Source organism: Phalacrocorax aristotelis, chromosome 23 (assembly GCF_949628215.1).
Source record: "Phalacrocorax aristotelis chromosome 23, bGulAri2.1, whole genome shotgun sequence".
Taxonomy (NCBI): Eukaryota; Metazoa; Chordata; class Aves; order Suliformes; family Phalacrocoracidae; genus Phalacrocorax; species Phalacrocorax aristotelis.
The window spans coordinates 4,172,046-4,200,002 of NC_134298.1; the positions used below are offsets into that span (position 1 = coordinate 4,172,046).

A 27,957-nucleotide genomic window follows, 5' to 3' on the forward strand; every position below is an offset into this window, starting at 1 on the left:
TCTTATTCCTCCCTATAAATGTTCATTGCATCCCCTCTAGGCTGGCAAAGGGAAACGAGCTGCTGATTCTTGAATAACACCTTATATACTACTCATGTGGTGCTCTTTACCAAATGGTTTCCCACCTGGTGGGTTATTCGCTAGTTTGCACCCATCTTCTAAGCCAAACTGTTAACTTGCCTTCAGGGTGCTGGGTGGACAGACTCATTATTCTGAATTCAGCTCTTCCAGTGGGGGAGTGAAGTGATAAAGCTATCTCCCAGCACAAGTGCATTTTATTTGAGGGCTAAAGGAGTTCACGTAGGCACACACCAGATTATGGCAACGCAGGGTTCTTGATTTTATTGCGGCTTTGGAGGAAGAATTAGTTTTGGTGTCTAAGCCTTAGCTGGTGTCCACATAAAAGCTAAGCTCTTAAGTTTGCTTTTTTCCCTGGTGCTCCATGTTCAGGACCTCTGACCAAGTAAAGTGGAGGTTGACTTGTCTATTGTAGGAGTTCAAAGTGGTTTAATTAGCTGCATCTGTTACCCAGCTGACCAGAAAGCAATGATTATACTCACCAAAGCAACATCCCAATAAAATCCTCTTCTACACAGCTATGTACTATCTAAGCCATTGGCCTGGGGGCCCTTCATAGGCTGCCTGAGCTGTTTACAGGCAATGTAACAATGATGGTGCTGACTCAGCTCTCATTTCCCTTCCCCCTTCACTTCCTTGTGTTTTTCCCCTGAAGTTTTTCCCATTTGCAGCCATTAGCAATTGGCTTGTCTACAGCCTGAAGAAAAAGAAATGATATTTAGCAGGTCACCTGAGGCTTAATGGGGAAAAAGCCATACCATGAGCATGGGTATTTCTGGGCTGGATATCAGCTCTGTAGGCTGTGGGTCCAACAGCTGGATTGCATGAAAACAGCTGTCTCAATTCTTTGTTTTCTGTCCAGGAGCCAATATTCTCCGTGACTCTGCTGGGAATGTGAAGCTTGGGGACTTTGGGGCCAGCAAACGGCTGCAGACAATCTGTATGTCTGGAACAGGCATCCGCTCTGTCACTGGCACGCCATATTGGATGAGCCCGGAGGTGATCAGTGGAGAAGGCTATGGGAGAAAAGCGGACGTATGGTGAGGCTTTAACTTTCTGTCCATAGATTAGTTTACAGCTTTTCTGGAGCAAGATAAGGCATATAGAGTGTGTCGTCCATATATATCAAGAATCAGATTTTGTCTGGATCAAAAGTTTAAGGCGAACTGAAGCAGTTGATCTGAACTGTAGACATGACCTGTTGCAGGCTGTGCTTCACAATGTCAACACACAACGGCTTGTTTACTTTTTCTAGAATAATTTCCACTCATTCCTCCCTCCAACGGATGGCTGATTTTCTGTTTTCTGACTTTTTCTGGTGTGAGGTTTCCATCCTTGATACATCCCTTATAAGAGAAAATGAAGGTTGTTTAGGGAGCATCCATTTATTTTGTTATAAAATGAGAGGCGTGCTTATAACGCTGTGGAAATGAAAGGATTAGAATTTGAGTATGTTGACAAAGCTTTAAAGGAAAGATGCCCAAACCTGGAATAACGCAAAAGATACAGGCCAGATCAGAGGTGATCTGAAGTAAGCATGAATGGAAACTGTAGCCATGCTATTGTTGGCATAGCCAAGAAACAGCCTCTATTGAAAGGAAAAAGCAAAATGGTCCTGCCTCAAAATGTTAGTTTTGGAGGTCTTAAAAAGGTGAGTCCATAAAACTGACCTAAATGACGGCGACAAAAGGTACGTTTGTGTCTCCACAGTAAAGCAAGGCCTGTGCTGTTTCCTGTACAAGCAGTGAGTGGAAACAGCTGAAGTTTGTCTCGTATGCAAAGAGTTAAGTTCTGCAGACTCTCCCAGTTAGGATGCTTGGGGAGAGAATGGAGCACGTGCCCTTCCCCCTGGGTTGGTGCAGTTGTGGATTTCCTCTTGGTGCTGACATCGGTCCATTCCCATCAAAGAGACACTGCCGTTGGCTGGGCTCCAGTTTCTACAATCCCAATCATTATTTAGGGGGGTCAGAATTTTCCAGTGCAGCATTAGTCCCAGGGTGGATGTGTATGGCCGAGAGGCTCAAAGACGTAACAAATCTAGCCCTGGCTTTCTGCCACTGCTGTGGGCCCCTCTCCAATTTTCTTTTTCCTAAATAGCAGAATATGTGAGCTATTTGTTATTGCTGGAGTGACTTGACATGAAAAACATTCCTGCTGTTTGCTGAATATCTTAAAGAAACCGGATCTGCTTAAACAGTATAAATCAGTCTAAACAATAATATATCCCTGCTTGCTCTTGAGCAAACCCCCAGCACTTTAGCACACATGGTTTGCATTTTCTGTACTCTCTTCTAGTAAGTCTTAAATGGATGGAAACCAGTGTAAAATTTTCACGTTGGATTTTAAACCTTGTCAAGAAGTAATTTCTTGCATATTCACTGGATTTAATTCTTTCCTTCCTTGTCTTGGCACTTGAGGCAAGTCTGCCTCTGAAAATGTCTTTTCTTTGCTTTTCACTTCAAAAGAGGGTTTAGTTTAAAGGTAGAAGAGGCAGTTTTGCCTTTTTAGTGGAACGATGTGATCAAAACACAGGGCTGGATATTAGAAGTTCACTACCTGCTTTTGCTTAATCTGTGGCCTGGAGGAAGCAATTAATCCTTTTCGAACAAAAACCAATCACTGCAGTACTACAGAAACCCATATTCCCTGTGAAAGTATTGGTGTCACGCTTGCTTCAGAAAGGTGGCTCAGCCATGTCCATCCCCAGAATCACATTTATGCCTTGAATTAGCCTGCAGAGCCCCAGTAACTTTACTAGGAGTTTTGCCTTAACATAATGATGTATCTGCCCTACTGGCAATTTAATTTACTGCCTTCTCAGTTTGGAGCTGCTACGACTTTAATTATTTTTTGGCTGGCTGGGATGCTTGGTTTCTTGTGAAGTGGAGATATTAGGGGTTTTTTTTCCCCATGTGGGCATTCTGAGGCTGTGCACTGGAAAGGGATTTTGCTGAAATGGCTTTATGGGGTCAACCAGCTCAGATTCACTGGACCTTGGTTAAAAAGTATATTTTCTACCTTGCAACTCAGCAAGCGCCTTTGAGATATAACAGTAGCAGCAGCACCCGAAATACCACTGAGGTCAAACAGCGCCTTCAGGGACCTCTCGTGTGCACCTCTTGTCCCCTGTTGTTAATGCAAATGTTTACTGAGAATAGAATTTGAGCAAAGCAGGGCTGGACAGATGGCACTTCACAGTTCTTGGTGCAGTGAGAACCGCAGTGGAAACCAGTCTCCCTGTCTCAGCACTTTACTGCTAGGCTGGCAGTAGTAAAAGCAGCGGCGTTGGCAGGTCTGGCTCAGAATCTCTGCACATGTGGGGTTTGCTGAGCACAAAGCCATTTTATAGCTGTTTTCAGAGCAGAGCTGTACCTTGATGTTGGCTGCTTGGAAGTTCTCTCTGAACGCTGTGCGTTATTGTGCGAGTCAATTCTCACTCTTCTATTACTTTTCTTTTCCCCCTGTCTGCTTTTCCAGGAGCCTCGGTTGTACTGTTGTGGAAATGCTGACAGAGAAACCACCCTGGGCAGAGTACGAAGCCATGGCAGCCATTTTCAAAATCGCCACCCAACCAACCAACCCCCAGCTCCCCTCTCACATATCAGAACATTGCCGGGACTTTCTAAAGCAGATCTTTGTGGAAGCCAGGCACAGACCCTCTGCTGAAGAGCTGCTCAGACATCAGTTTGCACAGCTCCAGTACTGAATTACCTCCCTTGCTAGCAGCTCCTGCTGGGCTTTCGGTGCCCCGTCTGGTCTAGTTGCAACTGCCCGTTGTGGTGCTGCATCTTCAAAATGCCAACTCAGCTGTCCTAGTCCTTTGGGGAAATAATGCCAAGGAACCTAGGGTCTGCACTTGTGCCTGATACCTTTGTTTGCTGGACTAATGTTTATTCTACCGACAGCTGTCCAAACAGAACTGCATTTTTGCCCTAGTTACCTTGATGTGAAATTGCAGTTGGCTGCATGTTTTCTGCAGGCCCAAGAGTGGGAATATCAGTGTCTCACTGGTTGAACATAGAAGAAATCTGAACAAAAGTGGGAACTAAAAGAGCTACACTCCTCAGAACAGAAACGTGCATCAGCCACCCAGACCAGCTCTCGCCGTGTGGGTCACTGTTTTCCAGACTGCTAGGGCTTTAGAGGCATCTATAGTACATGAATCCAGCAAAAAGCCATGTGTCATTGAGCATGCGCTCGCTATATAATTATATATTTTTCTTCTTAAGTATTCAGCATCTGAAGGTGTTCAGAAAATATTGATTCAAAAGTATGTGAATAGTGTTATTTTATAATGAAACCATGGATTTTGGGGTGGGGGTGAGGGAGGTCTTTCTAGCTAAATGTCAGGATAATCAGAAAAGTTTCAGCAGAACGCAATCACTCCAGGGCTCTCCCGCTGACATGAGAAAATCCAGAGCTTGATTTCCAAGGCTTGATCTGTCTTAGCATTAAGCCAGTGTCGGTTAGTTTGTGTCCTCAAAGCCAACAAATCTGTGCTCCTGCTTCATCTTCCTGGGACTGCTGGGTCTAAACAAAACCCTTCTGGAAGGGAGTTCTGCAGAACAGCTCTCTGTTGCACCTATCTTTTTGGCCGGTAACTTCTTATCATCCCTTAAACCAAAGATAGTTCATCTGGCCCCCAGGAATTTACTTCAGGAAAAGCTTATGTGTTTCTTTGAGGACCTGGCCTAATGGGAAATTGAGTTTTTCACAGGGAGAATTTGCTGGATACTAGTTTACTTGTGCATAGTAAGTTAGAATCGAGCTCAACCCTTCAGTGTGTGTGTTTTGTTTTACAGGTGTGCAAGTGTTCATTTAAGGTTTCCATAAAATATTAGGGTCCTATTTAAATAAGCTTTTGTACGAGTTAAGTCAGTGAACCAGAGAGAACATTTGTAATGCTAGCTAGAAATGCTACTTTCTGAAATTAACTGGAGATCCCCATACAGGTACCAGCAAAATATATCCAAATGATTTTGCATTTGAAAGGTACCCCATCTCTGAGAACCGAGCTCCTGATGGCTTACTGGCCTCTAGTACCCTGTGTTGATTGGGGCACTAATAGTCCTTATTTCACTCATCAAAGAGCAGCAGTTTTTAACTGCTGGGGATTCATGGAGTAATTATAAGTTATTTTTTGTGTAATGAAACTAAGAAAAGCAAAATCAGCTAAAATATTGCTTTATAGAGCAATACTAAAGGTGTTCTGCTCTGTATTGGAAACCATGTTAAGGGTCCACATGCCTCCACTCCTCCCCCCCCCAAAGAAAACTTGAAAATTGCTTTCATAATGCAGAAAAATAAACAGTTTTAAGTGAATGCTCATAGCAGGAAAAGGCAAGTTTTAATGAAACCAAGCTCCTTGAACGCATGATAAACAATGTATTTAATTAAAGAGGAAAAACAGAACCCTAAAAAGCCCCAAACAACCAAAAACCCTGAAAGGGTTTAACAATCTGAAGTGTTTTTTCTGTGCCAAACTCAGAGCAATGTGTAAGCAGTGAAGGCAAGCTGCTGTGGTTTTCACTTTCAGGCTCTCCTGCACTACCACAAGGATGCACTGTTTAGGTTGCGGGCACTTAGGGGGATATCTTTTACGAAAGTCCTTGTCCCATAATTTATTTAATTCTCATGAGAGCACTTCTATTGATCTTTTCCAAACCTGGAACTTGACTCCAAATTATCAAGACACGTGGCCTGACTTCTGGCCTGCACTTCGCTGTCGCTTGCACCGAAGGGAAGCGAGGGCATGACACTACTACTCTGTTTTAGGGAGCGTTTTACACCGCTTCGCTGTGGTGTAAACGGCTGCGTATGCTGCAGAGGAATGTGGAACCATTCCTGTAGTCTTGATGACAGAAGTAGGTTGGTCAGCGCTCCGGTGGGGCCTGGTAGCACTCTTCAAGCCTTGCAACTAGCACCTAAATATACCAAAGATTGGAATCTTTTATTCACCACACTTTACCCTGCAGATGTACAGCAGCAAAGAGTGCAGTGATCCTGTCTGCATGGGTTTGTCTCTACCCTCAGCTTGTCCTCACCAAACTGAGACCTCCTTCTGTGGTCTTTCCTTGCTATCCCACACATTGTGTTTTGGGAGAATAGGGCATGAGGAAACGGTGTAACTTTAAATTTTTCAAAGCAACTAAATCCTCAGGATCTGTTGTGGCTTTTACCTCATATGTGTCATGGAAGGCTGTTCCAGGGCAGAGCAAAGAGCATCATGGACTGATGGGCTCAGTCCTCTCCCCGCCAGAGCTTCTGGTCCTTCCCACCACCTATGCTGAAATGTGCCTACTCTGTGTATACACTTGTATTCCAGTCTGTATTAATGAAAGTAAATAGCGGTTGTACAGTGACAGAGAACATGGGGTGCCAGCTTGGACTTCTTGTATTCCAGTACCTGACCCAACGCCACCTGTTCGGCACAGGAACAAGCCAAAGCATTACTTGTATGTTTGGAGATGCACTTTTATGAATGTAGTTTATATCGCTCTTTTTTAGCTCTTTTTACATCATGTAAACGGTGATGCCTCATACTTTTTTTTTTTAATTTATATCGTAAAAGATCATATTTGGTGATTTTTATATATATCGACTCGACTGTTACGGGGTAGGGGGGAGGATGGGAGTAAATTTGACGCCTTTACGAATTTAAAAAGGTAAAAAAAGCAGCTGGTTTTGCAGAGAATTTGCTGATGGTTTATAATGAGTAGAGCCAAGCCAAAATGCGTTCTTTGTTTCCTCACAGCCCTCTTGATCATGGAAAAGGAAGATCTGGATGCCTAAGTCCACTGCTACAACGAATAAGCTTGGGGCAGATGCTTATACTACAGTCTGTTAACACGGCCCTGGCAGCAAAAACGTTTCAAGTGGACATAAATGTAATTATGCCTCTAAATTGAATTACATCTGGCCTCTTTATCCTGGCAGAATTGGAAAAAACTGGGAATAAACTCATTTAGGGGAGAGTGGAGGAGGAGTGCCAGGCTAACAATAAGCTATTGTGTCCATTCCAAATGTCATGTTGTGTTTTCTTCTGCTCCTTCCAGGGAGGGATATGTAGTGAATATTGAGTATTGGGATCCTTGATGGAAAAAGTGCTGCAGAAATGGAGAATATTCTGTTTGAAGAAAAATATCTTGGAGGAGTCCCGTTATCCCGAAACAGTTGAAACTGAGCAGGAAAATGTCTGAGATTCCCATCAGAGAGAAACTTGGGGGAATGTGGGATCTGGCTGTCCCTGAGCTTGTTAGGAAACAAACTATTGGCATTTTGGTCTTGGTGTGACGATTCTGTGCATTCCAGGTTATTTGCTCGTTCTCCAGTAAGTCTGATCTTTGCCTATTGTAGTGGCGGTAGCTTGCAGCAATTCGGATTTTTTCTTTTTTTTTTTTTTTTTTTTTCCATATTTTTGGCATAGTATTCCAAAGGACTTGAAGATGCTCCAAACAGTTCCCTTTGCCATTAATTACCAAAACAAATTGACAGAGAGGGAAATTGGTACCTGCTCAGGTGACACATGTTATTTCTGAGTGTCCAGAGAGCCAGGATAACTTGTGAAACCTCAATAAATATATGTCTCTGCTGTACATGCTTTCTCTGGTAGGCAAAGGCCAGATACCTAGTGCTGTACAGGGGGGCTGAATGAGATCCCAGTGATTGGTGCTTAGGTTAATAGCTGCTGGATGGGAAGGTTTTATATATTTGAATATGTCCAGTCCTGTCGCTGTCACCTTGGTACCTGCCCTTGGAGCTGCGAGTATTCAGTCTGTCTTTAATTTTCAGAAAAAAAAAAAAAAGGTGTTCTCTGTGGTTTAATGGCATTTGGGCTTCAGGTCTTTAAACCCCAGCCTTGTTCAGGAGCAAGTCTCACTGAGCAGCTCGGAATTTCCCAGTTAGAAAAGGTAGATGTGCCTAGGGGGCAGTTCAGAAATGAAGAAAAGGACTTCATGATCTGTCAATACCTGTCTGACAAAAACTGTGCAGAGCAGGGAGAAATTGCTTTAACCTGGATTGTGCAGAAGACCTTGAACCAGTAGTCTATATATACCGACCGGGGGCTTGCAGTGCAAAGCCAGGCCAATGTATCGTTTTATTTACAATAAAATTATCATTTATATGAAAGCCTTTTTTGGTGCTTGTTTGCAACACAGCGTCTCTTACTTCCTGTGTAAGTGGTGCCTCGGGATAAGTGAATAAGACAGTTAGCTAGTTTTCCTTCTAACCAAGGACCTTAACCGAAGGAGGAAGTTTTTCCTTTCAGGAATTTATTCTTGGGGACAGATGGAGAAGCATCCTATTTGTGAAGCATTGCTTCTTGGATCAGGTAAGCGTGTGTCCTCTACAAGGCTGCCTCTGAGGAAGGTCAAATTCACCCACTCTCACTCTTCAAAGAGAGGTGGAATGGCTCCATCCCTCTTGATAGTGTGTAAAAATAGCAACATCTTCATTTCACCTTGCAGGAGGGTGGCTGGACTGGTTTATTGGCTCGTCATGTGGAGATCCTGCTGATGGAGAGCTGGAGCTGAGGTTTGCATTTGGATTTTGCTGTGGTGGTGAGTTCTTCACTCCAGGTCTTGGTCTGTAAATGTTCCTGATTCATCAGTGCTTAACAGGGTAGATCATCATCAGGTGGGGAAAAGGCAGTTAGTAACAAGACCAGGGAGAGATGGTTAGTGTGGCAATGTCAGATTCCCTGCTGTGTTCTGCTTCAGCTGGGAACTCTGAGGAATACCCCAGAGTAGCTTCCTAAGGTGGGGAGCTCCAGCTCTAGCTTGTGAAGCTCAGGCTCCTTGTAAACGTATTTATTCTAAATACGTGGAAACAGTTAGAGGTTCCTGAGTGGTTTCTCACTTGAATGTGTTGTCTAGTCATTTTAGAATGCAAAAATTTTGAGAAGGCCTCTGGACTTCAGACAAATGAGAGATATGATGAGCTCCCTTCCAGAACTGAAGCCTCCCAGCAGAAGTGGAGGAATCTGGATAGTCTTGCATTGAGCCTACTAGGGATTCGGGGCAGAATTTTCACTGTCCCGGAGCAGGGCAAGGGAATGGGTAACCCCATTTCCAAATACTTTCAGGCTTTTTTTTTTTTTTTCCAGCATACTATCTTAGGAAAGGACAGAAATAGTGCTCCTATAAAATTTGTCTACGCTACTTGCTGAAATGCTCATTTTTTCCTGGTACTTCTCTGTCTGTTTATGCAGCTCCTAATCTTCAGTGTCACAGTCACTTAAGCAGTGCTTTGAATGCCGCCATGGTCCCTTGAGATGCTGGCTTCCCCAGGCCCTAACCACAACCTTCCCTCTAATAGCCTTTTCCCAGGCCATGGTATAGCTAGTTGCTATGTCAATTAAATATTGAAATATTTGTAAATGTAAAATATGAAAAAATAAGAATAAATGGGTTAAGAGGCTGATGCAATAGAAGCCCCTGCACATGAAACAAGTGCATGCGTGGCACTTGTGTGTGTTCCAGAACAGATGAGAACCAGACAAGTGAAGTTGTCCCAGAACAAAAATGTCTTGTGGAACCAGAAATAACCACCTCCCGCTGCTCCCTGACACCCTCCTTGTGTGCGTTAGGACCTGAAAATCCTGCCTTTGCTGAAGGAGGAACTTAGAAACTCTCAGTTACCTTTGCTTGAGGAGCTTTCCCGAAGCTGATGCCTTCATCCTCCTTTCCACCCACCGTGTTCAGTGGTACGTGCGTCTTGTGAACGTGAGATTCACATCTTAGGCTTGTTTGATGGCGTGTTTTCTCCTTGGCTCCCCTCCCACTCCCCCCTCTCAAAAGTAAGTAGCTCTATAGTAATTCTGGTTTCCCTAAATACGGAGTGTGTGGTCCTGACTTGAATCTTTACCATGCCAGCTCATAGGTGGTGGTTGAGCAGGGCCTGGGAGAGGGAAATGTCTGGAGGTTTGGGTTGAAGGTGGAAATGATCAGCCATGAAACGCTGACCAACGCGCAGAAGAAATGCAGCTAAAAACCTCTACTGCCTTTTATATTGCTGGTAATTTGTGTTATATGCACAGTGTGGCTTAGGGGAAGGTGACTTAAGGTATGTTTACTCTTTTAATCCAGTTCTGAACAAATATAATTTAAAATCTCTAAAGAGTTTGGTTACACTATTGTGGCTCTTTCTATTAGGATTGCAAAAGTCTAAGCTAGGAACAATGTCTGCTGGGTTTAATATTGCTTGGGTGTGGGTGCATTGCATTCTGTCCAGGAAATGCTGGCACAGTTAGCTCTCATGTCACTTGTTCTTCTGGTGTTGATCTCTGCCTAGTGCTCTGTGTCTTGCTCAAAACTGGCCATCTGGATGGTATGGATGTATATGGATTCCTACTGATTTTTCCCCCAAAACAGTTTTTATTATGTTAATCTGTTGGCTTGAATTTTTAAGGTCTGTGAAATGTCCTTTCCTGAGCTAAAAGGCAGGCTGGTAAAGAAAGCCTCGTGGTTGCGTGGAAATGCAAAAGAAAGTTGCAGTGTGGGTAATACAAATAAAGGTTATTTGTTGCTCGTCAGCCGTATTGTTTCTTCAGTGGCAAGACCAGATCTGTGCTTTGGAGGAGAGGAAGTGCAGGTGGCCGTGTGCCATTTTCTGTGCTTCAGATTAAGGGCCAGTGTAAGTGTTGCAGCGGTCATCGATAGACCCTGCAACAGCTCTTGTGCTGCTATTAAAGCGCTGTTCTTGAGCTCTCACTGCATTGCCTTGGAGCCCAAGAGAGCTGGAGCATCCTCTGCTTCACCTGCAACTTCTGCTGTTTCTCTGCCTCCTCCGTTGGAGGTGTTTTCCTCTGGAGCTGCTGCACTGCTTTCACTGGGCTGGAGCAGCAGAAAGAAGCCCCAACAGGGACCAGGTCATGGTTTGAAAGGAACTTTAAGTAGTTCATCTCAGCACCACCGGGTGCAAGCTCTGTGCGGCATCCTCACATAGGTTGCAGGCAGTATCCATCTCCCTAGCTCTTGCTTCACTTGCCAGATGCCGCAGGCTTGTCTCTGAACCCAGCTAGTCTGGACAGCTTCTGTCTCAATATCGCTTTGAAAGACAGCGTCTTTGTCCCAGGCTGGCGTGGGGTGCCGCTGTGCGGTGCCGCTGTGCAGTGCTGCTCAGCCTCACCAGGGGGAGCGCAGAAAGCTTCCCCCTCCGCTCAAAGTTGATGGCTGGCTTCTGGCCACTCAGAAGTTTCGAATAAAAAGCTGTTATCATGTTGGCAGCTATATGGGCTGAGAACCTGTGGTCCTTCTTCTCTCCATGGGTTTTTTAAACCATTAAATCTTACCCTCAACTGTGGGGTCTGAACATCCTGAATCCTGGTAACTCCATACAGATTGCTGGGTCAGACTGCCGATCAAGGGAGGCCGCTGGCAGCTGGAATGAGAAAAGACAGCCCTCGTGCCTACAGATGGAGAGTTGATGGGAGGGTGTTGCAGGAAGAAGTCAGCATCTGCTCAGAAACAGGATTTTTGCATGTGTTGCCCGAAAGGTATGCTAAGGGTGTGGGGGATTGTGAAAGGTGGTTTCCAGTCCCCGTGGAGTGACACTAGGTCTTGTCATAAAATCAGCTGGATTTTAGCCAAACATTAGGGACAAAGAGACAATGTATTGTTTTCGGCATTGTTTTTTTCATCTGTTTTACAGAAACCTCACAGTCAGAGACATTTTAAGCTGAGGTTTCTGGAGTGCTGCTTCTTCTGGTACACCCTGGGAAAGCGTGCACTGTCGTTTGCGCAGTGCACCACCTTTGAAATGTATCAGGCAGATAAGATAAGCTCAAAGCATTTAAAACATCTTCCCACGTGTGTAACCACTAGGGTTTCCCTGTGTACAGAGCCTGGCACGTTAATCAGGGAAGCAGGACTTTGCCGTTCCCTGCTTTGTGTGCAGCAGCCATTCTGAAATGTAGCTGTATCGAACGTCTCTCTCCTCCACGTGAATCTGATGCTCATCCGATTCGCTTCCCTCCCCCGAACTGTGGTGCCTGGGTCAGGCTGCTGCAGCCCCTTTCAGTAATATATAGTCTGGTTTTTGGTTCCTGCTCTCAAAATCAGAGAAGGGGACTGTGCAGAAAACGATGATATAGCAGGCTGGAGACCTCGCACCTCTCGCGCCTGCACGTGCTCTCTCCATTTCTGCTACATCAACGAGGGTTTTCTCTGCCCATATGAGAAGGGGGTAGGTAGAAAATGGTGAGTGCTATGGACAAAATCCCAAATTTCAATTTTTGAGAGGGAAGGAGAGAAATGGAGCATCGTTGTTCTTCTTGCTTAATGTTCTCTTTTTAACTGAAAGCCCAATATTTAAAAGCTGGGGTTTTTTTTTCTCCCTCCCCTACCCCAAAATCATCTGCTATAGTTAAAAATGCTTTATATCCGATGCAGAAAAGAGCAGCAGCCTGCCGAGGTGAGGGAATGGGGAAGTGAGGCCAGCGAGAAACGGGAAGCGAAACCGAGGAGTCTGCTTTCATTTTCTAAGTCACCCTTCGGAAGGAGGGGGCCACAACCCCAACAGCATTACAAGACCCTCCCTGCAGAGCAGCGACCGCTTGCTTTCTGTTTTATGACAACGAATGCTGCGGGGCTGCTGAGGAAGCGGCTTTTATCCTGGTGTAAATCTGTCGCCTACGTGTTGGTGTGAGGAGGAGTCGGCAGCACCTGCGTGATGGGGACACTTGGCTGAAACTCACTTGGAGCCTTGCCAGGGCCCCTGTTTGTATGCAGGCCCTGCTGTGCTGGCGGAGTAAATCCCCAGGCGGTCCCCACCCAGAAGAGCTGACAGACCTGCCCTTTAAAAAGCTCTTATCTAAAAAGGGGAAGTAACTTGTTCAACAGGAGGGACATCAAGCTCCAGGGGTCATCCAACACGTAGCTCCCCCGAGATGAGGTGTGACTGCAGCCAGCTTTGCCAGAGGAGGAGAGCTGCGGAGATGCTGCCTGGCTCTTGGTGCTCACCCAGAGCCCCAGGAGGACTTGTACTGAGCGAGGAGGACCGCAGTGACCTGGGTTAAGAACACGTCTCTATACGTACCATCTGTTCCTCCTGGGACTCCTGTGGACTACCTATACCCATCCTTGCCCATCTTCAGTCCTTAGCTCCTCTTTTCATGTCTGTGTCTGGATTCTCCCAGAGGACGTGCGTGAGGGAGCTGATGTTATCAGTCAGTGATGGAATAGGGGCTCTTGCTGTTGCTATCAAGGGCTGTTGCTCTGCTCTGTGGGCTCTGAAAAGCCTAATTCCTGTAGCATTTGAAAGATGTGGGGTTCCTCAATCCTTACTCCTTCAAGCTAGTGTTACAAATCGTGTGTGGAGGAAGGAGGTAAACAATAATTAAAAACAGAGTCCCCTGCTTTCCCTGGTTTCACCGCATTAGGCTCTTCAGCCTGGCACGTCTTGTTGGGCTCATTCATTTGTATGGACTATGCTGTCCAAACACGACAGCTCAGCAGATGGGGTTGATCCAAACCAGACCTCGTATTGCACCAGTCGGCCCAGATCTGATGCCCGCCCTGCCCATTGCACCAGCTGCAGAGTGAATTGAGCCAGTATCTGCTTGTGGAGGCAGGGCGCAATGTTTATTGACGTGGAAGGGGAAGCGAGTTAGCCACGATATGTATGCAGGGCGGAGGGGTGGATCTAATCCACAGGACAGTGAATTCCCTTTGAGGGCGGTCCGGGCTCCACGTGGAAGCTGGCGTGCGGTTACAGCTGGGGTGGGTAGCTCGCAGGGTAGTAACACTGGTGTGCAATTTGAAATCCAGTGTTCAGTCTCCAAAGGATGGTCTGCCTCAGTCATAACGTTTACCCACGTGTACCCAGGAGTACTTTCTCAGTCCTGCATGGGCAAAGGCTCTTTCTACAGTAACTGGGCAGTAAGAGGCAGACCTGACTGCTGCTCCCACCTTCCCGGCCCCCTGGGAACACAGGACGAGACAGGGAAGGCTCAGAAACCTTGTATTAAAAAAATAAAAGAGCGCGTGGAGCAGCATCACACGTGAAGCTGCCGTGCCAGGCTCCAGCGCAGAACGTACCAATCAAAGGCAAATATAAAAAAGAGACACTGTCAAACAGTCGCAGGGCAACATCCTTAAGGCTGAACAATCCCAGCTGAACTGAGCTGATGTAAACCAAGGACCCTCCTTATTCAGAGCCCCAGCAAGGCAGGATTGGTGTGGCAGGAGCTGGGAGCTCTGCTGTGACTTAAAGGCTAGGTTAAACCCCCAGATCATCTCCTTTTCCATGGTGGCAGGCCTGAAACGTATGAACATGGCTGGAGTTCCCATGGGGCAAGTGATTCTGGTCTGATCTCATCAGCGAGAGGGGCCTGCAGGGAGAGGGCTTAAGGTCTGGGGGCTGCACCCCGGTCCCCTGTGCCCTGCCCTTATGGCCTGTAGGACCCCTCTGAGCATCCTCCAAAGAGGGCTGGGCTGCCTCCCTTCCCTTACCACCCACAGGCCCTTGGGTCCCCTTTGCTTTACATCAGCTCAGTTAGCCCCTGGCTCAGCACTGCTCCGTGCCGTCTCTGCTGGGCTCCAGGGAAGGGTGGGCTGGCCCCGCTCATGCCGACTTGGTCACGCTCTCCACCTCCTTGTGCACCCACAGCTCCTTGTGCTGCTTGCGCCCAAAGCCCTCGTCGTAGTTGCCTTTACTCTTGAAGAGCTGCTGGAAGTGGGGCTTGCAGTAGAATTCCCCGTGGAGCGCCGCGTAGCTGCCCAGGCTGGGGAGGGAGGGCAGAGTTAGCTGGGCAGGGGGACTTGGCTGTGGGCTGGAGGGAAGCGTTTGTGGCTTGGAGGCACCGGGACAGGGGAGGAAAGAGGAGGGAACACACAGGAGGGGACCCTTAGGCTCCCTCCAGCCAGCTCGGGATGTTAGGGGCTGCTGTGAGCAGCGTTAGAGCCCTGTTAAGAGTTGGGTCCCGCAGGGCAGCTCAGCCTTGGCTCTGTGTCATCTAGCAGGAAGCTGTGGCTCGGCTCTGCATTACCTTCGAGCTCTCTCCCTGCTCCTGAGGGATAAAGCTCGCTTTCCATACCAGGTGGGTTTTAGCTGAGACTTGGGACCAGGTGGGCAGATAAGCCCCTTTTTTGCTGTGATGAGTGGGCTGGGGGTCTTTAGCTACCCCACAAGAGGGCGAAGGGCTGTGATAGGAGGGTGGGTGCGCTATTTAGAGTGGTGTCCCCCACCCAGGCCAGGCAGAGCCGCAGTGCTACCCATCCACCTCGCCATCAGCAAGCACGGCAGCCTCCCAGCCTGGCTCACCTGAGCTTGGTGTGGCAGTGCTTGCAGCAGAAGCAGGCGTTGTGGAAGACGAATTTATCCGCCACCAGCCGCTCCATGGGATAGACGGTTTTCTGGCAGGCAGTGCACACCTCCTTCACTTGTGCCTTCAGGCTGAAGGACTGGGAAAGGGGAGACCAAAGGGAGAGAGGATGAGGACGGGGTTTGGGATAGCCTGTGCCTGGCTCCCACCACAGCTGTCTTTCTTACTATCTGTGCTGCCATTTGCTGGAGCAGTGGTTAGCGTGAAGCAGCCCCATCTCCCCGCACCCTCTCTGCACCCCACAGATACTGGGCTGGATTGGTGTTTGGGCCTTGGGCTGTCAGTCCTTCCCCCCTTGCTGTGAATCGGTAGGATGTGGTAAAATTGCAGGTACCTTGGAGCGCTGCACTGTGCTGCCTCCTGAGCTGTTCTTTGCCTCCTAAGAAGGGAAGAAGAGAAAGGAAAATGAGAGCCTGGAATGACAAGCCTGACACTGAGTTGTGCTTAAGGAGGAGCAGCGGAGGATCGGTACAGGCAGCTGAGCTGCAGGACCTTGGGGCACGCCAGCAGCCCCTGCCTGGCTGTCACGGGCACGCGATGACCGTCTCTGAACTCACTTGCCCAGAGGCCATGAGCTCCGTCAGGTCCTTGTGTGTGAGTTACTCCCTGCACCATGGTGCTATTACCAAAGAGGAGAAGGAAGAGAGGAAAATAGAAAAAGAGCTAAAAACACGCACATATTGCAGAGAAGGAACCGGGCACCAGGAGGCTGTGGAATTTGCCTGGGGCTCTGGGGGCAGAGCAGCCAGCTCTCTCATCCAGCACTGCTCACTGAGGCCTCTCTCTCAACATAAGAGCATGGCACAGATTTGTTTCTTCCATGGCCAAGGTACAGCAGACCTCTTTTGTGGTGGTAGCACCCAAGCACAGATCCAGGAGATGTCACAGCATAGGCATCGCAGAACACAACCCCAGGGTAACAACTGTCCCACTGACGAGCAGCTCTCACCATCTGCAGGCATCAGGTACCGTCCTTGGCCACCCAGTGCAACCGCCATGCATGTCTTGGGACCCACAGCACTGGCATTGCCCCTCAGGAGTAACAACAGCAGAGCAGAGGAGCACTCTTTCCACATCCCTGGGGAACAGTTTGGGCCTGCGGCAGGCAGAGAGGAGGAAGGGGCTTGCTGAGCTGCCACAGCACAAGCCCCTGGCAAAACCCTCTCTGTGACCTGCACCAGCAAATTGTCACCAGCTGGCTTATGCGTCTGCTGACAGCAGCTCTGCTTTGGTGTGAGATGCTGCTCCTGCTCCTCCTGGCCAACAATCATTTGCCCCACAGGGCTGGAGAGTGATAATCAACCTCTCTCTCGCTGGAGGTGCGCAGGGCTCTAGCAATGCCGCCGGTGCCAGTCTTTGCCTGCAGTCAGAGGGTGGTAGGCTGCCGGTTCCTCCAGGGGATAACTGGGGTGCCCCTCGCTCTCATGGAGCATGTCGTGCTGGTCCCCCCCCCAGCGGATGTTTTGTTTCTGAGTTCCTCTGCTAGCCCTGTTATCAGCCCGTCACGCTGCTGCGCTGCGCAGGAAACGCCTGCACCGTAAGCGAGAGCAAAAGGCCTTCGCTAGTCCCTGCGGGCTCTGTGTGCGGAGGCAGGAGGGGCCGCGGCGCACGCTCAGCGTTGAAGACCTGCTCCGTGGCATTCTGCAGCTTGGTGGGAGCAGATGTTACTTGGACCCTGCAGCTGCGGGAGGAGCAGCGGGGCAGAGAGATCCAAACCCCGCGGTGCCTGTACCTCTGCCCCCAGGATTTCAGAGCAGGGTCTCGGTGCACGCTCTCCCATCTGCAGCTGCAACAACTCATCTCCTCCCAACTCACCTCCCACTCCTCCCCCTCGCGTGCTCCACCGTGCAGCCCCACAGTCCTGCGCCTTTCCCAAGCTGATTGTTTGCTCAGGCACCCGCTGGGTCCCTGTCAGCCACCTGCAAGTACTTTAGCCTGCCTTTGCACTGATGAAAATGCTCCCTTCTTCTTTCAAACGGTCAGGATCATATGGGTTAACACACTTTTAGCAAGGCGGACCAGCCAGGACCGCTTTACAACAGACTTGCCCAGCCTCTGCACTCTTTGTTCCCAAGGTTGGGGCAGTGTGACCCCAGAACATCACCCCACTGCCTCCTTGTCCTTCCTCTTGCTGCTGGTTCGGCTCTGCTTGGCCAGCACTGCCCCTTCTCTCTCCCCCCAGGCTGATCTTCCACCCCTGTTCCTTCTGCTTTACCCTTCTCCATCGTTTCTCCTTCGTATTTTTGGAAACAGTTTGTCTAAGAAATGCACAGGAAACTCTCACTTCGCTGAGCTGCCTCTTCAGATGTTCCTCAGCTACTCTCATTGACTGAGGTCAGGGACATGATTTTCCTCTCACTCCCACAAGGCTGGAAGAATAAGCCAAAGTCAACAGAGAGACATGGGCAGTAGGGAGGCTCAGGCTGTGTAAAACCGGTTGCATCCCTTGGCACTGGTAAAACAACCGCAGGTGCTCTCCTGGGATTAGGATTTAATATACTGTTTCCAGGCACAGCTGACCAGAGCTAAGGAAAACGCTGCCTCTTTGGAGCTGGAACACATCCGTTCCCAAGGCTACAGGCAATCCACCATTGCTCGTCACTTCTCAGCAGCCTTCTGGCTCCGATCAGGCACACTATCTATTTCATATCTGATATATCCTCCCTTGGGGAAGGGCCGTATCCTGTCCCAGCAGGAGATGTTCTTGAGCCTTTATGTTTTTCCATCTCCAATCACTCCAATCCTAAGCAGCTCGCATGCTCTCAATTGTGATCACAGAAAGCCATGGAAACACAAACAAACAGCAACTCGAGGCGGGAGCAGGGTGAGCAGCTCTGTATGGACCAGAGCCTGGACGCTGGCGTTGCAATGTGCTCAGCAAACAGCCCCTTCTGCTGGAACATTCCTGTCCCCAGTTTTGTTGTTTGAGTAGCAGTGACTGTGCCTTTGATCACCCTAAAATGTCAAGTCCGGAATACAGCACCTTCTGTACATGACCCTCCGTCCCTGAGAATCAAAACCAGGTTTGAAATTCTCATACAAACCGCAGGGGATGCTACGTACATGAGTTGGGGGTGGGCTGGCGGGTTCCGTGGCCTGGAACATGGTTCCTTCCCCTCCTCCGTCTATTTAATCCTGAGCTTGAAGTTTGTGGGCCGATGTTCCCTGGGGATGTGTCTAAGACAGACCTCTTGCAACACCTGGAAAGGAAATGTCAACAGGAGCGTGGCTGGTTTCATCACTCCAAACCCAGCAGCCGCACAGCGCTGCAGGAGCTGGTGTGTGACAGCAACAAGTTCAAAGCTTCCTCCATGGGCTCCATGCAGCCTCTTTGGTCTAGGGGTTTCTCAAGAGATCCAAGAGGTTTGGGCACACCAGGCTGGACTGGCAGGCAGGAGATGCAGGTCTGGAATACTGCTTGGTTTTAGGAAGCTGGCAGGTGATCGGGGTGCTGAGGTGAGGCTGGCGTACAGCTCAGTAGCTCTAGTCCTCCTTCCCATACAAATTGATTGGGTTAGCATGGAAGAGGGCTGCCAGAAACACGAGCAGAAGGTGATGTGATGGCTTCTGCTCCAAACCCAAGGGTGGAAGGCAATTGCCAGGCAATGGCCAGCTATTAGCAGCAAGGCTACGACTCCCAGCCCAGCCAGAGCCACTGTCCAAGGCAGCGAAACCAGCACCCAGTGTTTCACTAATGTAGCCACTAAAGGACTGGTGTTGCTGGAGCAGACTGTGATTTTAGTCTAATTTTAGCCCAGAAAAACACTGTTGAACAGACCAGCTCACAGCTCAGCAGAGCGAGTGATGGGGATTTTGTCTTCTCTGGGGAGCCCATGTTCCCTTTAGGCCGAGACCCATAAGCTGTGGCTCCTGTGTGATATGCTGAGTGCCCAGGAAGACGAGTTTGACAGGTCTTGGACCAATTTTAATGCGGCACAGAAAAAAACCACCAGCGCTGCAAGTCACCCCTTTTGGTAAAAATTAGCTGAAAAGGCACTGACAGATCCTCAGGGGTTTTCCCCCATCACACCTTGCCTTCAAAACACCCATAAAAGGTCAGGCTTGATGAGCCGTGTTTTGCATACGCAAGACAGAGGTGCAAGGTTGAGCAAACGATGCAGAGGGAGGAGCAGAGCAAGGAATAGGAGGGTGAAGGGTGGCTCTGCATGGTGGGGATGTGCTGGGGGCTGGCAAACCAGCGCACACCCCCTTCCTGTCTGGGGCTGCTTTTCTTTCCTCCTTAAACTTCTCATTCTCATATTGTCACCCCAAAAACTTTCTTGCTGCCCAAGGGCTAGGGTAGACCCTGAGAAACCCCAGGGCAGGAGATATGCCATGGTGGAGGGCTTGGGGCGGGGGATGTCTCCACAATACCAATCTCATGGTGACATTTGCAAATCTGCCCTGGGTTTGGGGGGCTCTTTGGCTGCCTAAAAAGTCCCAACACCCAGCAGGTGACATGAGGCTTGCGTTGTGCCCAGCCAAGCACCCGAAATTAGTGACTGCTTTCAGAACTGAGCAGTCTTTGCTCCAGGTCCTGAGCAGCGGCGGGTGAACTGGGCTCCCCCTCGCAGGCCTTGGGGGCTGGACGGCCCTCGTCGCAAACATTTCACAACCTCATCTGAGAATGCGGCTCCAATTTTACCTAAATCATTTCCCGTCTCCTCTGCGGTTTGCTTGTTATTTCCTGCTTGCCGAGCGGGGCGGATGGCAGCACGCAGGCGGCTGCTGTCGTACCCAGCATGTGCCGAGGGCCGGGCCAGACCCAAGCCCACAGCCCCTCTCTGACCCCCGTTCCCTGGGACAGGACCTTCCCTCTCACGTCTCTGGGGCCGGTACGGTGCCTAGAGCCCAGCGCAGATCCCGGGGGAAACTTGCGGAACCCAGACAACCCCTCTGGTCCCTACCCCACGCATGCCTCTAATGTGGATGTACAGCCCTCCTCCTTTTCACCTGCCTTTCACCCTCTCCCCTGCCTTTGCCACAAGCGTGTCTCCACTCCCAGCTTCCCTTCTTCTTCCCTCACAGCTCATCTTCCTCCCTCACCCCAGCCACCTTCTTCCCCTCGGTTTCCCCAGTCTCTCCATCATCCCCCTCTTGCCCTTCCCCATACACACACACCCCGCCTGGTTCCTTCCACCCACTATTTGTTCCTTTGCTTCTCTTGCACCCAAACCCTGCTCCCTCCAATGCCATCCCACATATCCTGCCCCACGGCTTGAAGTTCTCCATCCAGCCCCATCCTTCAGATCTCCTTCCTCGTAACATCCCTCTTCCCCTCCATGCACATACCCTGCTCGCAGCCTTGTGCCCACACTCTCCCAGCCTTGGTTTCAAACGAGAGGTCCCCTCGTTGTAGCTGCCCTACAGGCATATGAGTAGAAGTTGCTAAATGTCCTTCCTGCTGAAGGATGGGAGGCAAGAGTAGAAATCTCAAAGGGGAAGGGTGTGCTGAAGCGATAAGGGAAACAGAACAAGTTGGAAACCACAGGAGGGTTTCTAGGAGACTCTCAACTGCTGTTACTGCTCTACCAAGGAGTCTGCACAAGATGGGATTTGAGCCCAAAGCAGGCAACAAAGCCTCCATGAGCGGAGGAACCCTGGTGGCACAGGCTTTGCTTAAGGACGTGCTGCCACATTGATGTTACGAAGCCTTCACGACTGCCAGGACAGCCCTCCCAGCGCGTGGCAGGAGGCCTCGCTGGTTTTCTGAGGAGCACAGAGGGCACCCGTGACAAAGCAAGAAAGCCAAGTCCAAGTCTCCTTGGTGGACACTGGCACCATAACTGCCAGACCTGACTGGACTTCTCCCAACTTCTGTTCCCCAAGACTCTTAGCCATCTACACAGCCTGGGAAGAGCAGGAGTGAGGACTGTCCCTCTCCTGGTCCTGCAGCCAGCAGTTTCAGGCATCTGGCTCAGGACAGAGGACAGGAACCCCTTTGCTTCTACAGCCTCTGCTCTTCCTGCCCCTGGTGGCCGCAGCATGGGAGACATGGAGAGATGTGGATCTCCATGTGCTCTGGAGACATGGCACCACAGCCAGCAGGATGCACTTGGTGCCCAAGCTGCCAGCCCTGCCCACCCACAGGGCATCACAGGCGGCTGCCCATCCTGCTCTGGGGGCTTTTTTGGTGATCTCAAGCTGGTGTTTGACTGAGGACCTTAGGGTTAGAGCTTGTCTGGCATCCTCAGGGGACCCGTGCCCACTGGCATGTGGGAGCAGCTACAGAGGGTGCCACAGCTCCGTCTTTTAGCACTGAACGGGGAGCAGTTTGGGGTGAGGAAGGCAACGTCCATCCCAGAAGCTGCTCGGTCACAGAGCTTTTGCCTAGCCGCCTCTCCCGCCCCCTCTCACCCTCCTGCCTGACCTGGGGGCAGGTGTAGGGAGAGGGAAGAATCTGGGGTGGCCCCTCCGGGAAATTCCCCAATCGCCCCAACCTGCCTTTGAAGCATCGCATTTCCTGCAGCCAGATGGGTGCGGGGAGCCTCTCCCCCCTTCCCCTCACTCATGGGGCTGCCAAGCCAGCCTGCTCCCAGTGGGCCCCCAGCCCAGTGCAGCCCGGTGCTGGCTAATGGCCTCTCCGAGAGCCGATGGGTTTCCGGCACAGGAAAGCAGTGTGACTGTGGAGGGCGAGAGGCCCCTCTCTGCCATATGGTTCCCATTAGCAGCCCTGTGAAGTGTATGTTTACTGCTGGGATCACCGTACCATTGCAAGAGGCTTTCCCAAAGGCAAAGTGCGGTGTGGGGAATCCGGGCCCCTTCCTCCTCCATCCTGGGAGGATGCGGAGTACCCCGGCAGCACGGCGAGGCACGGGCAGGGGCTCAACACCGCGGAGATGCTGTCAAGCCTCTCCCCCAGGAAATCGTGGACTAAGCCGATTGCTGTGGGGACTGATGTCCCCAAGGTCATGTGCAGGATTAGTGCAGCCTACACACACAGGACAGCGCTGACCCTCCAGCTCCACGGCCAGCTCAGCCCATGGTCTCTCTCAGCAGGACTGCGTGGGAGGGAGGTGAAGAGGAGCTGGAAGAGCCTGTGTCCTGAGCCTGGGAATCACCCAGCTCACTGCCCAGCTGGCCCCGCTTTCTGCAGCCTTGGGGCCTCACAGCCAATCCACACCATGGAGCAAAACATGGTGCAGAGTCAGCATCAAATGGGCCAGCACCAGAACTGGGCATAGCGCTGCTGGGGAAGGGGGGACAGTGACCCCAGTGCTGCTTCGGCTTCTCAAGCACGGAAAGAAACAGTCTGGGGGGGATGATGGAGGAAGCCTGGTGGTCATGGCTCCAGCTTTAGCCATGGAAGACCCTAATTCAGCTTCAGATCTTGGCTCCTTGTGTGGCTTTGAGCCAACCACTTGATCTCATCAGTATTTGGGACCCAGGGCAGGTCCCTGCTGTTTGATGCAGGGTGGAGGACTTCAGGGAGGAGCAGCCAGGCCACTGCCGTGGACACCACTACCCTGTTCATCAGGTTTCTGGAGAGCAGCCCCACTGCACAGACCTGTCCCTGCCCACACCCCACGGCACGGAGCTACCTTCCACCAGGCTGCCCCACTAATCCGCTTTCCATCCACGTTCTGTGCCCAGGCTGCCTCTTGACAGGCTGCCAGTGGGCAGGAAATCGGCAGCCGAAATGCTGAGGGATGCTGACAAGGAATAGTTGTGGGGAGGAACAGGGCTGCCTTTGTCAGGGCAACAATGGAGGACCCGCATGAGCAAGGAGGGAGCCCGAGGGAAGCCCCTGCCCACCCGCTCTGCTCTCCCACCTTCGCCTCTGCCTCGGCTTGTCTCCCATGAGGAGGAGGTGCACGGCCCTGGAAGGACTAGGGCCAAGGGGGACGGGGCTGGTCCCCAGCCCCTGCCTCTCAGCGAGGCGGAAGACGGGGCAGGAGGATGCCGTTGGGATTAGTCCGTTTTCTAGAAGCAGAAACTGAAGCATGGAGCCGCCCGTTCCTGGGACCGTGGCCATGTTTAATGGCATCCATTAAAAATCACAGTCTGAAGGGAGTCTGTGCTCCCCGCAATCTCTTACCTTGCTAGGAGCTCAGATAAAACAAATACAGCAGAAGGCCTGCTGGGAGGATGAGAAGAGCCTCTTCCAGGCAGAGACAAATCCTTCTCAGTAGTGCCAGATGACAGAGCAAGCAGCAATGGCCAAAAATTGCAGGTTGGGAGGTTCAGGTTGGACATTAGGCAAAACTGCTTCACTGGGAGAAAGACTTGGAGGCTCTGCAGCATGGTACTAATTAAGTGCAATATAAACCTGGTGCAAAGAAGCACGATAGGCAAATAGCAGTTCATGCTTTCTCCCTCCCCTTTTCACTTTTTCCATAGTCTCTTCCATAAACCATGCTCCACCTGGAAACCTCACCTTCTGGTTTCCTACATAAATGTATATCCATTTACTCTTATACTGGCATTATGTTCCTAGTTCTTCTCCCACCATAATATTTGTCTCCCGAAGGGATTCATAAGGAGTTATCACATTCCTTAACAGTCTTTTTTTAGCAGGAGAATCCAATTCCTTTTAATCTGTTCTCACAAGGTGGGTTCTCCATTCCTACAGCCACCTTGGCAGCCCGCTGCAGGTAGGTGAGCTGACCTGGATGCACCACACTAAAGGAGCTCTCAGACCTTTGTACTCTGGTACAAATACTTCTCTGGCACCCCAGAAAACATCTGGCCCGATGTGCTTTTCCTCTGCCACCTCTGCCAGAAATCCTAGAAGCTCACTCTTCTTCAGTGCCCTGCCCTTGCTGAGGTCCCTCCAGGCTACAGCAGCTTCGTGTTGCAGCTCCCCAAGTGCCTGCTCTGGCACAGCTCTGCTTCAGCCGTTTCTGGGGCTCCAGTCTCATCTTCCTGTTTGCTGATCTGTTCTTTCTCACCGTGGGCAGATCTCCTGACTTCTAAAGAGATTGTTAACAAGTTCAGACCCTAGATCTCTCCTTGTAGAAGGGTCCAAGCGTCCTCCTTCTATTTTGCTGTCTCTTCCCTATCCTCTTTCTGTCTCCACCTAAAATAACCATTTTCTTGGGGGACTGTATCAAGTGCTTTCCTTAAATCCAGATTCATGAGGCCCTGATGTTTCAGAAGTCAGTTACAATACCCAAGGAAGATACTGAGCTCACTTGACATGATCTGTGTGAAAACCACACTGTATTTTATTCTGCTTCCCAACACCTTGTCTTTGATTACTCTTCCAAACCTATTCTAGAAATTCACCTTTTATTGTACTCCAATTAATGGACCTGTAATCCCCTGTAATTCCCTCTTTCCCCAGTCATAACCTGTAAATGTTGTTGGCTAATCTCCTCTCATGCAATATCACCTGTAAAACACCAGACTTTGGACTGGCATTTCCTATGTGCATTAGCCCATACCTGAAGCAAAGCTTTGCGGGAGCCCTGCAGCCCCTCCCGAGAGCTTCTGCTGTTTCTCCATCTGCGGACGCAGCGAGAGCAGGAGTGAGCCCTGGCACCCCAAAACACAGCACAACCACTTTCCATGGTCCCTGCCTCCGCACCACCCCTGTGAGAGCTGCTGTGTCCTCCTGCGTTTGTGTCCAAGTGCAGATTGTGTGAAAAAAACAGCCACCAAAATCACACTCATAGGTTAAATCTCTCAAAAGAACGTTGTTTTTGAGCTGCTCTGACTATTTTCAGCCTTCACCTCCATTCTCCCTTTTAGGAACCAAGATGCCAAACAGCCCAGTATAGGATCTGGTGCTCTGCAAGGCCACGGGATTTCAGCAGAGCAACGAGTGTGCTGGGAAAACACACCCTGAAGAGGCACATCAGAGGTTGCTGAGGCTCCTTGTGGCTGAACACCCTTGAGCTGGCCATATGGTGGGGGTTATGGGTCACTAAAGGAGTGAGAAATATGTCTAAAGTGTGCTTAATATTATTTGCAATAATCCCTTCACCCAGATTTAATGTTTTCTATCCCAGAGCTTTTGCTAACAGCTAGGTAAGCTCTGCAACACCCCCAGATGGCAGATAAAAATGACTTAACTGGAAAGTGAAAGGCAGACACCTCTGGGGGAACATGGCAGCTGCCTGACAATGGACAACACTGCAAAAGCTGAGGATGGGCAAAAAGGAAAAGAAAAACTCCATCGCCATGTAGGATCGGAGGGGGTAGTTGTAGGCTCACAGGACTGACTCGCTGAAGGAAACCAGAAGAGGAACTCCCTTCCCTAATGAGAAGTCTCGTGGGATTTTTGTTGACCAAAAAAGGTCAGGGACCTAGTTTTGAGCTGTATGACAAAGAAGATGCATCTAGTCACTTTGCAAAGCCCAAGAGGCTGGTTCTGACAGACCCTCGCTTCTTAACTGGGAATTTGCTGCTTGCAGGGCTCCCATTTAAAAAGGACGTAATGCTGGAGCCGTTTCGGACTAGGCTTGATCAGTTGCCCTGCAATTATTTTGTAATCTACATTAATAATGCTGCAGATGTGCTACTCCTGGCCTTAAATACACAACAGCTCAGCTGGGGCACCAGATGTCTTCCCTGCGAGAGCCCTCACACGATGTCTTCTGTGGACAAAGCCCAGTTTCCGAGGCATGATCCAGGCTGCTGAATTGCCATGCTCCTTCAAAACTGATGCCGACCCCATGAACACAAATCAAAAGAAAATTGGTTTAAAATGTGATCTACAAGGTCGCTTAGCTGGTCTCAAGTGATCCAAGGGGATTAGACAGAGCAGACGGTCTCAAAACGTGGTAGTTACAGCACCGGACTGGGATTCAGGAGACCTGGGCTTGATTCCCACCTCTGCTGCTAATTTTTGGGTGACAGTGGACAAATCATTTCATTTTTTTCTGCTCCCTTCCCCCCACCCCCAATGAAAACAGAGCTGCTCTCTTTTGTGAAGCCCTGGTAGATGCCTGGCTCTATAAGGGTTATGTCAGAGCTCAGGGTGTTCGTGTTGTTATTAGATCTCACAGTCGTGCAACAGCCTCTCTAGGGAAGTGATGAAAGACCTGTCGCTGGGAAGGTTTAAAGACAGGGTGGGTGAGGCGGCTGGAGACACACCATCGAGAATTAGCAGGCATTAACGAAGGGGGAGAGGGGAGTCAGGATCTAACAGGTTTTCATCCATCTCTGCTCTTTCTGATCAGCTTAATAAAATGGATCTGTCCAGCCCCCCTCCAGCATGTACTGCAGCACACAACAAAGGGGGAATTACAGCCCAAATGGGAAGTGCAAGCCCCGAAACATGCACCCCAAGATGCCCGCTGACCCAGGGAGCACAGGCTTCCACTCGCTCTTGTCCCCATGATACGCTGGCTGCAAGCCCCTCACCCCCAGCTCACGCAGGGCACGGGGTGCTCACCCCCCTTCAGCAGCATTGCTCCCCAACAGCCTCCTGGAGCTCAGACAGCATCTCCTTGCCCCCGCCTGACCCCAGCAAGGCCACCCAGGGCCGAGAACAGACACCCTTGTGTTTTCCCCCACCCTGAATCTGCTTCCCGCGACCGCCTTGGCCGAGCCTCCTCCGAAAGCAAAAAAGTTCCCAGCGCATCTGGATGGGACCTCCTCCCGGGGGGCTGTGCAGGGGGGATGAACCCCCCGTCTGCTGGGTGGCTCCCGGCCAGCGGTGCTGCTTCCCGACACTCTCCCTGTCTTTGCATTCCTCCCTCCTCTCCATCCCTTTCTCCCTGGGCGCTTGCCTCTCTCTCCCTCCCCACCGCTCAGTCGTGCTTTCTGCCCCCAGCATCTCCCTCTCTTCCCAGCGCTAAGCAGAGCCGCAGTCGGCAGCAGTCCCCGGGGTGGATGAACCCCCTCGCTCCCCACATCTCAGGGACCATCATTGTCTCCCGCCGAGCCGCCTGCCGCCTCTCAGCCCTGTTGTTCTGCACGAGTGAAGGCTCACCATATGCCTGGGCTCCTCACGGCGATGCCGAGCAGGAGGGTTTCACCCCGGCAGGGTGGGTCTGTCTGGCGGTGGGTCTGTCTGGCCGTCCCTGATGGTAGGGTGTTCTCGCTCCCTTTCTCCCCGCTGCAGAGGCCAGGGCTGTGGGAGCGGGAGCGGTTTCCTGCGAGCTCCCACGGCCGCCTCACAAGCCCTTTTATCGCCGGGCTGCCGCGATGATTGGCTCTCAGCGTCGTACCGTCTTCCAGCCGCTTGCTCCTTTGTGTGAAGCCAACCTCTAACCCCAAACCTTCCCCAGCCCCTCTCTTCCGGGGCTCCCTCTTCCCAGCTGCCCCCAGAGCCCTGCAGCCTCCTCGACCCGACCGCCAACCCCGAGAACTTGCCTCCGCTTTCCTCCCCACCGGCAGCACGGCCCCCCCCCGCATAATTAGCTTTGGGCCAGCCTCTCCCCCCACTCCTTGCCATATTCTGTGTGTGCAGATGGGCTTTGCTCAAGACTTTGGACATGGCCTTGGCCTCTCTCCATGTGGCTCTAACCCACTCGTGTAAGGTTTCCTGCAAGCATCCTGGAGGATCCATCCCTCCAGGGTCTGCAAAAGCCAAACTTGCACACACACACCCCCCACACACCCCCAGCCTCAGAAACTGTTTGCAGAGGAAGGGTCATATCAGG

At 50.5% G+C, this 27,957-nt stretch overlaps 2 protein-coding genes and 1 long non-coding RNA gene across 6 annotated transcripts in view; 2 read left to right on the forward strand and 1 right to left on the reverse strand.

The window, feature by feature from the left end:
* Positions 1-5,488, forward strand: part of MAP3K3 (mitogen-activated protein kinase kinase kinase 3) — a 39,080-nt gene extending 33,592 nt beyond the window's left edge. For both annotated transcript variants that reach the window (XM_075117127.1, XM_075117128.1), the window contains exons 16-17: positions 941-1,118; positions 3,556-5,488. In XM_075117127.1, the coding sequence (XP_074973228.1) occupies positions 941-1,118; positions 3,556-3,784 (407 nt within the window). In that variant the 3' untranslated portion in view covers positions 3,785-5,488. The remainder of the gene's footprint in view (positions 1-940; positions 1,119-3,555) is intronic.
* A 4,070-nt stretch (positions 5,489-9,558) lies between these two features.
* LOC142068013 (uncharacterized) lies at positions 9,559-13,447 on the forward strand. The gene is made up of 3 exons (XR_012664196.1): positions 9,559-9,877; positions 11,420-11,575; positions 12,471-13,447. It is a non-coding gene; the product is annotated as an uncharacterized LOC142068013 (long non-coding RNA).
* A 576-nt stretch (positions 13,448-14,023) lies between these two features.
* On the reverse strand, positions 14,024-27,680 carry LIMD2 (LIM domain containing 2). Of its 3 annotated transcripts, none has more exons than XM_075117129.1 (5): positions 27,285-27,680; positions 18,467-18,603; positions 15,738-15,782; positions 15,343-15,482; positions 14,024-14,803 (listed from the first exon to the last, which is right to left on the reverse strand). In XM_075117129.1, exons 2-5 carry the CDS (start codon positions 18,506-18,508, stop codon positions 14,644-14,646), a joined length of 387 nt encoding a protein of 128 aa, XP_074973230.1. In that variant the 5' UTR covers positions 18,509-18,603; positions 27,285-27,680; the 3' UTR covers positions 14,024-14,643. The 3 variants fall into 3 exon arrangements, with proteins under 3 accessions (XP_074973230.1, XP_074973231.1, XP_074973232.1); XM_075117130.1 differs by lacking the exon at positions 27,285-27,680 and adding an exon at positions 20,696-20,813; XM_075117131.1 differs by lacking the exon at positions 18,467-18,603 and having other exon boundaries at positions 27,285-27,437.
* Between the last annotated feature and the right edge of the window lie 277 nt (positions 27,681-27,957).